Source organism: Oculina patagonica, chromosome 11, assembly GCF_052425735.1.
Source record: "Oculina patagonica isolate OP01 chromosome 11, crgOcupat, whole genome shotgun sequence".
Taxonomy (NCBI): Eukaryota; Metazoa; Cnidaria; class Anthozoa; order Scleractinia; family Oculinidae; genus Oculina; species Oculina patagonica.
In genome coordinates this window covers 14,967,293-14,979,079 of record NC_135768.1, presented here as the reverse complement: position 1 = coordinate 14,979,079, position 11,787 = coordinate 14,967,293, and the positions used below count along the sequence as shown (strand labels likewise).

The 11,787-nt window shown below is 39.1% G+C and overlaps 2 protein-coding genes across 3 annotated transcripts; both read left to right on the top strand.

Annotated features, from left to right (window-relative positions):
- Positions 1 to 2,456: 2,456 nt before the first annotated feature.
- Positions 2,457 to 6,351, top strand: LOC144630033 (dermatan-sulfate epimerase-like protein). Of its 2 annotated transcripts, none has more exons than XM_078488312.1 (2): positions 2,457 to 2,692; positions 3,755 to 6,351. In XM_078488312.1, the coding sequence occupies exon 2, from the start codon at positions 3,781 to 3,783 to the stop codon at positions 6,136 to 6,138; it is 2,358 nt and encodes a 785-aa protein (XP_078344438.1). In that variant the 5' UTR covers positions 2,457 to 2,692; positions 3,755 to 3,780; the 3' UTR covers positions 6,139 to 6,351. The 2 variants fall into 2 exon arrangements, with proteins under 2 accessions (XP_078344438.1, XP_078344437.1); XM_078488311.1 differs by having other exon boundaries at positions 2,457 to 2,975.
- A 2,210-nt stretch (positions 6,352 to 8,561) lies between these two features.
- On the top strand, positions 8,562 to 11,509 carry LOC144630455 (E3 ubiquitin-protein ligase TRIM45-like). The gene has a single exon (XM_078488816.1). The coding sequence runs from the start codon at positions 9,167 to 9,169 to the stop codon at positions 11,417 to 11,419; it is 2,253 nt and encodes a 750-aa protein (XP_078344942.1). The 5' UTR covers positions 8,562 to 9,166; the 3' UTR covers positions 11,420 to 11,509.
- Positions 11,510 to 11,787: the final 278 nt, after the last annotated feature.

The following is an 11,787-nucleotide window of genomic DNA, read 5'->3' as shown; positions in this document are numbered from 1 at the left end:
TTTGCGTGTTTTAACTTTACCAGCATGAAATATCATAAGTGGGTGTTTTTATTAGGGTCATTATAGTTGTAACCTTAATATAGTTTGGCCGTTGTTTGTCTTAAAAAAGTGCCTAGCTTGTTTCTTTTCGCCAGTGAGAAAACGCAAAAAATGGAGTTAAAGGAGTTTGACACTAAGGTTACCACGGCAACAGCTCGATGTTGACAAGAACGGCATGCGACAAAAAGAAATGTCCCACGTACAAGATCACAACTTGCCAAAAAGAGATTTCGTATTTGTGTCTAGTTACGTAATCGAAGCGCGTGATGCTTTGACTGACATCTGATATCGGAAAATTACTTCAAACTAATACATCGAAAAGAAGAGTCTAGTGAAATCTAGGAAAATCTCAATTGTTGGAAAGTCTGAGATTGGGGGGGCCCCCCCCCCAAAACACTGAGTCTGTATTTCAAGTGAGTCCTAAAGATTAAAGAATTTCTGGAAGTATTTGAGGATTTTACTTCATTTTGCACACTGGTAGAAGTCACTTGAAAAACACTTGCACATGGATAACGTTTTGAAACAGTTTCCAAGAAAACAACGACTTCCAAACTTGCAAGTTTGTTTAAAGTTTAATGGTAGGAATATCCCCCCAATGGGTGCTTAGGATGTCAGGTTAATGGGCGGACGGACGACTAACGGACGGACGGTTGGATGGTTCGTTGATTGAGCTTGGGTCGTGTCATATTGGAATCAACCATTTTAACTGTGACCGGTTCCAATATAACTCCCGGGCTTTCAGCCACTTTTGGTTGATAACTGTTTGGAACATTTCTGCTGGGATTAGCCACTTTCAGTTGGTTGTGGCGTTGGAGGTTTTTCGTGCGATGTGCTTTTGGACAAAAAACTGTTTTCGGTGAAAACAGGTAGAAACGTGCTCTATTAGGAAACTTGAACCAAAACAACCGTTTCCAACAAATTTAATGCCGGTTTGAAAGTTGACTGATCACAACAACCGAACTGAAACGTTCTAAAAACCCAACCAATCTAAAAACGGTTGAAACCGACAGAATACGACTTTAGCATACATTAGGTGTCTTCCCTTAAGTACAAGCAAACATAATAAATAAATGGGAATATATCTACGCTGACAAAAATCTATCAGCAAAACAAAAAAGATGTTGACCAGTGTGAAGCGGTGATCACCAATTTTAACATTTCAAAGTAAAAGAAGTATTTACGTTAAATAGAATTTACAACAACAAAACATTTAAGGAGAGGGGTGAATAGGGTTCGCGGATTTCGAAAAAGCACGGCAGCGGATCGCGGAATAGCTGACAAATTTGGCCAGGATGCCGGCCTCTAAATGTCAGGAAGTTCGAATCACTTTTGTTGGTCTTTGTCGGTATGTTTGCGAAACTGTCAAAAAAACAAGAAATGTGAGCAAAACTTCTTGAAAAATTGACATAAAAAACAGCATCTACTGTCCGTTGCAGTGAAACTATACCACACAAAGTTTTAAATAATGCGGATACGGATTTTGAACGAAAATAGTGGCGGATTGACGGATTTGGCTAAAAAAGCACGGATCGACGGATTCTCCTGCCCCCTATTCACCCCCTCTTAAAGCGATTTAAACAAGATAATGATAGAAAACTACCACGCTTCCAAGCCGTAAACATGATGAATGTTATTATCAAATTAACATCAGTAAAGATTAAAATATTTTGGTTTAAAAATTGTCTTTTTTTGGTTTAAAAATGTCTTTCAAGATCACTCGGGCTGTTTTTTTTTTTATTCTTCCAGCGTTTTATATTTTGAAAAACAGTAACTACAATCGTAAAGCAAAACACTTGAGATAAAATTTTTAACACGACAAAAGTTGACTTCAGAAACACTTGTATCTTTTGTGAAGAATATGATTGAAATAAAGCTTGCCTCCAATTGTTTAGTTAAAATAATGTTTGCTCTCTTTTGTTCGTCCCGCGGTTTACATTCAGAATATAATTGCTGTGCTTTGGTTTTATTGTTTTTTTTTTCTTAACTAAAAAAAAAATTCAACTACGAATTCATTATTTTATCGACGTTTCTCAACGAAGCAGGGAAAATTTAAACCGAACGTGGAGAAAGGGATTTACAAGTTTTATCTGTACCCAGACGCTAGTTCGTTATGTTCTTAGGTTAAACATGGGTTCGACATGTCGGTTAGCATGTCCCAAAGAAGACTATGAACCAATCAAAGGTTGAAACGAAGAGGGGTGTTTCTGACAGCTGTCATATCAAATTGTGGTTTATATCACGTGACGATTAACAACTCCCATTCAATTATCATCAATCCTTTTAACGCCCAGTGGCGCATAGGGCATCAACAATTCGCCTCCATTCCTGTCGGTCCTTTGCAAGCCGCGAAGCTTGCCCCCAGGTAAGATTTCCATTCAATAAGTGGAATAAAATACAGATTTACATTGTATGTTCTTATCACGCTCATAAGCAGTTGCTCATTTGCATCAGAATGACTAAATTATCGCCAAAAAAGTCTCGGCAGTCATAAATAACAATAGTTCTTTATTCGGAGAAGAAAATCTTCAGATGTCAGCTGGTTAAATTTGAGATTCGACAAGGACCGCGTGGAACAAGTAAAGATTGACTTCTGACCAATCATCTTTTACTCTCGTGGCTGCTAAGTCTTCCTGATATTCAAAGTGTGAATAAGGTATTGTTACATTAACTAAGATACTGCCTCCACGAAAGAGTAAATATCTGACTTATTTTATATTAGAGGCGCCGACAAGACTTATGTTGTATTTAAACAGCTGCAGTCTTACAAAGTCTAGCCGTGTTTTATGTTTACAAGAAAAATCTTTAGTCGGGTTTCTACGCAGCTCTTCCGCAATCACGGCAAAAACTGACGCCTGCTATTTAAATTTCAATAAACCTTCTTGGAGATGAATGAAATCTAAAGATAACCATGGATAAAGAACTGCTTTTTAATTGAGGTTTGTCATTTTCGTCTACTACAAAATAAGTTTTAATTCGTCCGTAGCTATAGTTTTAGTAAATAATGTCGCACTTAAAATTCATCACAATAATAAAACCAACAATAATGGCGAAAAAGGAAGGAAAAAAGTTAGCAAAACGCAAAAATGAAGTAAAAGCGTATCGGTATCACAAAATAGACATAATATTTTTTGTTTTAAGATGTAAAGACACTGTGGAAATGATACTTGCTTTAATCACCGTTTTCGCTCGCTATAGCTTTCTTCAAATTTTTTTCCATTTTTTGTTTCGGTAGCCTTGTTCTTCACTTGTAGCCTTTTGGTGTATCAATTAATTGTTAAAGTCGAACGTTCAAGAGAAAAAGAAAGAAAGAAAAAAAAAACATTATTTATGGCTTATTTATTTAACTTCGACGGCTAGTTTGTCCATATGTTTGGATTTAAATTGCAAATGCTAAAATGTTTGTTTAATTCTCAAAGTCAAATTAAAAAAACTCCCTCATGCAATTAGTGGGTATTAAAAACCGGTACGTGAGTAAGCGAAGCACAGGATTCATCCAACAGATGTCTGTGAAATAATGATGAATTATATTTTGAGTTGCGACTGCCGTTTCCCTTAAGTCTTCATCACTCGCCGACTTTGACGTGAGGCAAACATATGAACCAAGCTACAATGAAAAAAAAACCCTTGTGATAATTTTATTCATTTCAGATTGTGAGACCTGACAAATTATTTGAGCATCTGCCAGTTGCAGTGACCTTTTTTCTTTTTCCAACAGTGGTCGAGGAAAAACTGAGGAAGAAAATGAATTTTGTCTACCTTGCTGTGGTTTTCCTGATAAATTGGATAACAGTAACTCATCAACAGCAACCCGACCATCCAAATCTGTTTTTTTCTTCGAATGATATCAATCGCTTACGCCAACAAGCACAAACAACGCATCGCGAAATTTTCATTCGCCTGAAGGAGGCAGCCGAAGAAATGAAGAACGAACCTTTAAAGTTTCTTCCTCCGCGTGATTGGGAGAAATTCGCCAGCAGATGGAATGAAGATTATGGAAATAACTTTGGTGCCCTAGCAATGTATTGTGTTTTAAGCGACAAGGATCTCTTTGCTAGGGATCTTGCTTTACAATTCTTTGAAGCCTTTGTCTCTTTACCCAATTGGCGTGTTAGTTCTTCCATGGTAGATGATGTCCCCGTGGCACATAGCTTGGTTGCCGTGGCAACGGCTTACGATTTTTTGTACGAGCATCTTAATGACACTCTCCGATCAAAACTATTTCAAAGGGTCGCGGATGTCAGTAAGGAACTTTACGAGAGATCGTTTAAGCTTACTTGGGGTACGCAATATATTCAAAATCACGTAGCAACTAATTACGTCGCTTTGTTCACTGGTGCCTTAGTTGTTGAAAAACACAACAAAGAGGCCAACGTCTGGAAGGAAAGAGCTCATTACATGTTGAACAGAACGATGTTCCTTCTGAGCCATGTCGTAGATGGTTCCATGGAAGAAGGAGCTGCTTATGGTTCTTATACCTCAAGGTCTCTGACTCAGTACATTTTCTTGGCCAAGAGGCACCTTGGTCTTGATTTGACAAGCAACATCTGGTTGCAAGAACACTTTTGGTTCATTTACCGCACGATTCTTCCAGGATTTACTGAGACGGTCGGCATCGCTGATTCTAACTCCAATTGGTTTTACGGTCCCGAAAGCCAACTCGTTTTCTTAGATAATTATGTCATGAGGAATGGTTATGGAAACTGGCTCGCAAGTAAAATTCGGAAGATGCGGTTAAAAGACCGTACATTTAGAGGCACCTTCGGGCATCGCTACTGTACTCTGCACACTGAATTCCTTTTTTACAATGCTAGCATTCCTGAGAAAGAACCGCCCAGAGCACACACACCTCAACTGCATGTTTTCGAAGACTGGGGTGTTGTAACTTACGGAGGAGGTGCTTTGGACAATGAAGGTCAGAGGAGTACTTTCCTCTCGTTTAAGTCCAGCGTATTGCATGGAAGGGCAGTAAACGAAATTGTCAGACGCAAGCCCTATGACTGGATAACAGGATGGCGTAGTTTCAATCCAGGTCACGAACACCCGGACCAAGGTTCTTTTGTATTTGCACCCAACGGTGTCCCTTTCATCACGGAGGCACTTTATGGGCCAAAATACACATGGCTGAACAACGTACTTTTATTCGGTCCCACAACGAAGCCCACTTGTTCTGGGCCTTTTGAGGGCCAAATTGGAGACTGCGGAAAGTGGATGAATTACAGAGGCGAGACATTTTGGTTTGCTGACGCTGAAATTGTTGCTGCTACACAAACCGAAGGAGTTGTTGTCATGAGTGGCGAGATGTCTGGTTGGTACAGTTCTTCCCTGGAACTTGCAAGTGTGTATCGTGCTCTTGTACTGTTAAGACCTGGAGTTCTTTTAGTTGTTGACCATATTGAGACAACAATGGAAAGCCCTACTCGATACGTTGGAGCTTTTTTTCATAATAGAAACTCCTCCTTTGAGGTACAAAAAGACAATCACGGAGCAACCTTTGGCTCAATTACGTTGCGTAATGAAACTTACCTAGTTCTTTGGACCAACTCTCACAAAGGACACAGCATTGTACGATCCCAGAGCATCGAATATCGCGCCGAAGCTGGGCGAAGAAAGACTCACTTCCTCAACATCACAACAAAGCTGAAGAACAGGCAGACGAGATTAGCGTACGTTTTTGTTGCACCTGGAAACAAAGTTACAAAACCAAAATTACAAGGCAAGGAAAGTGGCGTACATGCGTCTTTAGAAATCAATGGCCTCTCTTGTCATGTGTCCATTGCTACGGAGTACAATTCGTCAAAGGGAAGGCGATCCTTCCTCAGTTTTGACGGGTTTGCAAGAGTCCAAGTTGGTAACAAGTGTGTGATAGACTTTGGATTATACAATAACACATCAACGCAGTGCATGTCCAAGCGTGCCAATTGCCAATTAAACTGTTCAAAAACAAATGTTATGATTATTTTTGGGTGGATTCTTGGTTTCGTTGTGTTACTCTACCTGAAAAGATCTGGTCGACGTGTATTTAAATTAACAAGGCTCGTTTGCACAGTATATATAATTTTTGGACTTATCTTACTAATGTGGATTGTGATGATTTCATAAAACAAATTATTTTGTAAAGAAGCTGGGTTAAAGATTGGGCTGAAATTGATTTTCTTAAAAAGCGAACACTTTTCTGACCTTTGGTTGGTCAAAATTACCGTGAAAAATCACTTCAGTTATTTTTGCTTGTCACGGAAATGAGGACCAAATTCCATAGCCAGTGAGTGACATCTCATTTTTAAACGAAGAGATAAAACCTCTACTCGAGTGTCAATGGATTTATCTTCAGAGAATTTATTTGGAGATGCTTTTTTCTTTTTTCTTATTATTTTTTATTTTCGGAAAAAAAAAGATGTTGTTGTTGTTGTTGTTTTTTTTCAAAGAAAGAAATAATTACAAAAGCTTTTAACGCTGAAAATGGACTATAATATGTAAAGGACTATAATATAATAGGTGGACTACAATACTATTTAAATGGTGAAATGAAAGGTGGAATAAACAGACTGCTGGCATTAAATCAGCTGATTAAATTAATGTTATTCTCAAAAAATTGTCACAGTTTTGTTCTGTCACACTAGAAAACTCTATAATTCTGATATTTTTGGTGACAGAGGTTGTTGTTAGTTTTCCTTGTCTTCACCTCTGACCTAGACCGTATATGATGCCATGAAAATACTATTATCATTTCTTTTTTCAAGGTGATTAAAGATAACAAATGGGAAAAAGTACCAATTTAACAATAATCACTGCTGTTTTCAAAATGCAATAAAGCCATTACTTGGGGGTGGGGGCGGGGCGGGGGGCGGGGGTGTGTCGGGCGGAAAAGAGGTCTTTTGGGGAAAAAATTAGAGTAAATTTGGGAAGCGAAAAAAATATACCTGGTTACGACCCTGCATTACTTATCTAGAATCTTTTCATTTGTCCGATATAAACACCAGCTTTTGTCTTTGAGGGCTACAGGAATTTCTTCAACCTACTAGTTAGTATCTATTCGGTAATTGCTGGATTTCAAACACTGGCCAGCAGCCTACATCCAAGCGTTAATGCTGGCACGAAAGCGAACGAAAGACGGTTACCTTGCGCTGGTCAACGTATAGGCTGCGTTGCAGACGAACAAAACCCTGGTATAGTTCGTCTGTAACGCAGGCTAGTCAACGTCATGCTCGAATGTTGTCGTGTGACAGCTTGGTCATGCTGGTCACGCTTGTCTAACGTATGTGGCCCTTCACGGTCCTTCACGGTTTGTGATTTTTTCTTTCAGAAAATGCTTTTGGAACTCGAATGCCGAATTGTCTAAAGTTAGAAGGTTCACTTTTATTGTTTTGTCTATAACATTTGTAAGGTAAGAAAGAAGGGATCTCGAAGTAGTTGGCATTAATATACAATTGCATGGCATCTCACTCCGAAAATGAATTATTTCTGGATTACGGTATACAGTGGAACCCCGATATAACGATCATCGATATAACGATATTCCCGATACAACGATGAATATTCTATGTCCCGGCAAAATTTACAGTAAAATGTAAGGGACGGAACCCCGATATAACGATCTTCGATATAACGATATTCCCGATGTAACGATGAGAATTTAGCGGACCGAACGTAAAATCCTCCCGATATAACGATATTGAATTGTCAGAACACCGTCACGTTTTATTTGCAAAACATCGAATTTAATGCAATAACATTACGGTAATCGAGTCATCTCTAACGTTTCTAAAAACAGCTTTGTACGATGATATACGAAAATGATACTGTGGGGGGGGGGGGGGGGCCGGGGGGGGGGGGGGGTTTAACCAAAGGGGGTTTTCCAAAAAAAAATTTTTTTTTTTCTTTTTTCCAAACCCCCCCCCCCCCCCCCCCCCCCCCCCCCCCCCGGGGTTCTAAGCCTTCTTATCAAAATTTTTCTCTTTATCCTGGTTTACCCCGATATAACGATATTTTCGGTTATTTTACGGCCATATCGTTATATCGGGAGTTTCGATATAACGATATTATTTTACTGCTCCCTTGGCAATTATATCGTTATATCGGGGTTCCACTGTACAGACTATTCTTTTTAAGCCGATGAACATACTTCATTAATTTTATGCCATCCAGCTTCAGCAAGAACGGAACACCTCACGTTCAGCGTCAACACGTTTTGCGATTAGAAACTGAAAGAAAACAATTAAAATCCTTTTATAATTTCGTCTAGTGATTGGTTCGAACACAACTGAAAGGTTATCAAAAGAAGGCAAAATATAATCACATGACAGGCGAAAAAAAAAAAAAACCAAAAATATGACCGACAATCGAGCCGTACCGTGAAGAACAGACATTGTGAACTGATGGCTGAAACTGTGCATTGTTGCTAGAAGATAACTATTAAATTTTATAGATATCAAAACGTCGCTTCGTAATCTTTGTATTGACTAGACAACTGTAAACGATTTCTCTTGTTTTTGTTCGCGTTTTAGCATGATGACATGTTGTTAGCTAGAGCGGAACACGGAGCTCCATAAATTATAAGGTCTCTGATTTCTGAGAATCTGAAACCAAAACAAAACAATAAGGACTCTTTTCAAACGTAACAAAGCTCAGTCGTTGGCTAGTACAACGGAACAGAACGGAAGAGGTCATCATAACAAGGCAGACAGAATAAAAAGTCACAAGATTTCAAAAATATTTACATATCATATCTAGTTGCATGCGTACGCAAATAGAAAGTCAGTCACGCCTTGCGCAATATTTCGAAATATTATTTATAAATTCAGTGCTAAGAGTTCCGAGAACCGTACAAACGGCGAACTGTAAACGTTTGTATTTTTGCTTTCTCTTTATAATAACAACGCTCAGTCATTGGCTAGTACAACGGACAAGGGCATCATTATATATCAAATAAAACAAAGGCAGACAGGAAACAGAGTCACAAGACTCCTGTAATATTTACATTTCGTATCCAGTTGAATGCGTGCGCAAGAAAGGAAGTCACATGCCTTGCGCAATATTTATAAATAGTCTAGAATTCCTAGAAGCCTACAAACGACGAACTGTCGACTGACGTTTGTAATTTTGCTTTCATTCTGATTTTCTAACAGTCGAAATGGACATCAAAACGCTGCTTCATAACCTTCGCGAAGAAGTGTCTTGTTCGGTGTGTACGAGTATATTTACGGAACCAAAACAGCTTCCATGTTTACACAGTTTTTGTCTGCATTGTTTAACAAAATGGCACCGAGCAAGCTATAATGGCCGAGGTACAATCAAATGTCCGAACTGTCAAGCACTTAGCAGAGTACCTGAGAGTGGCGATCTGAAAGATCTTCCAACAAGTTTCTATCTGAACGGTATGATCGATGTTTTGACTATAAAAGAATGTAACAGCGGCCAAGTAAAATGTGGAAATTGCGACAAGAAAAGCTCCGAGTGTAACTACTGTTTCCAGTGCGGTTCTTTCTGGTGTGAGGGATGCGTTAGTGGTCACAACATTATCCGCAGCTATAAAGATCATCGAGTTCTGGCACTCAAAGAGTTTCAAGACAAGGACTATGAGGACGTCTTGAAGCGACCTGTGTTTTGCACAAAGCAACGACACCAGAATGAAGAGCTGAGATACTTCTGCAAGAATTGTCAAGCAGCCGTTTGTCAAACTTGCGTTACCCTGGAACACGCTGGTCACGGTCTGGAACACATAGAAGAAGAAGCTGAACGGCAAAAGATTCAAATGAGATCATTAATTGAAACACAAAGACATAACTTGCAAGCAAAGATGAATGCAGTTAGTCAACTTGAAGAAGACTGCGCTAAACTGACACAACAAAGCGAAAGCGTAAAGAAAGATGTTCAAACGTTTGCTGACAAGATCATTGCTGCCACTGAAGCGAAGAAACAAAGTATTTTCGAAGCGGTTGAAAACCAGACAAAAAAGTCACTTGACGGTCTAACAACTCAAAAGACCGAGATGAAGCATCAGATTAACGCCATCGGATCATCGCTGGAACAAGCTGAAAAACTATTAACACGGAGTACAAACGCTGAAATTGTTCAAATGAAGGAAACATTAGAGACAATCGTTGGCGGAGTATCCGGCGTTGCTGAAACCGTAGCCAAGCGTGACTCGGAAGACCTTCCTGTTTTAGCCTTCGTGGAAAATCAAAAGGTCTTTGATTTTGTCAACACCCAAGAGATTGGTTCGTTTCAAATACTGCACCAAACAAAAGCAAATCAATCTGTTGCTGAAGGTCAAGGTCTCAGAGACGCAATCGTTGGACGTGAAGCAATGTTTATTTTGACCACAAAAGACGCTGAGGGAAGACAGTGTTACAATAAGAGCGACTTAGTGACGGTAGAAATTTCCGACGAAAGAGGACGAGAGTACGTGACGGAAGTGCTAATAAAAGAAACCCAGGATGGAATTTACAAGATCAGCTATTTTCCAAGCGATCAGGGCACATGTAAAGTGTCAGTAAAGATCAACGAGGAAAATGTCCGCGGCGGTCCTTTCCCTGTCCAAGTCAAACCAATGCAGTTCACACCACTTTTATCCTTTGGAAGGAAAGGTTCCTCCATAAGAATGCTTAACTCTCCTTGTGGATTGGCGGTGAATGACTCTAATGACATTGCTGTGACTGAGCTGTCCAACCACAGGGTTCAAATCTTCAGCAGTGATGGCAACTATTTGAGATCCTTTGGTCGACAAGGAAGTAACGAGGGCCAGTTTAACAAGCCCATTGGAATAGCTTTTGACAAAAATGGAAACATTTTCGTAGCAGATTCTGGAAACCACAGGATCCAGATTTTCAGTGGACTGGGCGAGTACCAAGGTACCTTTGGAAGTCAAGGAAGCCTCAATAATCAGCTCTGTAATCCTCATGGTTTATCTATAAACAGCGATGGAAATATTATCGTTGCTGATTCAGGCAATAAACTGATTAAGATCTTTTCTCCTAATGGTGAGTTTTTAATGCAGATAGGCGAGGAGGGCTTTTTCACATGCCCCACTCATTGTGTTCAGTATGACGAAAAAATTATAGTGTCAGACGGTCATGAACATTGTGTTAAGGTTTTCGACAGGCAAGGAAATTTTCAGTTCACGTTTGGAAAGCAGGGTGGTGGGGACGGGGAATTTAATAACCCGCGTTGCTTGTCAGTAAACAAATCGGGACACCTGATGGTCTGTGATTCGTGGAATAATAGAATACAAGTATTTGAAATGAATGGAAAGTTCATTTGCAAGTTTGGAACAAAAGGCGAGAATGTAGGAGAATTTAAGCTGCCGTCAGCTGTAGCATTTTTTACCAATGGTCAGTTGGTTGTGTCTGAAAGATACAATGACCGTGTTCAGATATTTCATTGAAATATAACATCTCTATGTACCCAAAATTATTGACGGTTTGCATGACAATAGCACAAGCTACCATAAATATTGATTGCTGATATGAGTAAATGCTTAAATGAATTATTGCAAGTAATGTTTCTTTTACTTAATTCGCCAGAGCTTCTTGGATTGGAAAGCTCACACTTTCCTAGAATGAATATTGATTACTGAGCTTTGGGAAAAACCTAATCTCAATCAACAAATTTTTCATGTCAATCTGACAATTTGCCTGAATAATAATAATAATTCTGAATAATTATGCATTTCATACCTTGTATTGTTAGCATTTAATAACATAACTTCAATTAATTTGCAAAATGTTTTAACAGACGACGATGGAAAATCCA

Bases quoted from the DNA above. Each gene is read 5' to 3' on its own strand.
- LOC144630033 (XM_078488312.1), top strand. From the start codon at position 3,781: ATGAATTTTGTCTACCTTGCTGTGGTTTTCCTGATAAATTGGATAACA.
- LOC144630455 (XM_078488816.1), top strand. From the start codon at position 9,167: ATGGACATCAAAACGCTGCTTCATAACCTTCGCGAAGAAGTGTCTTGT.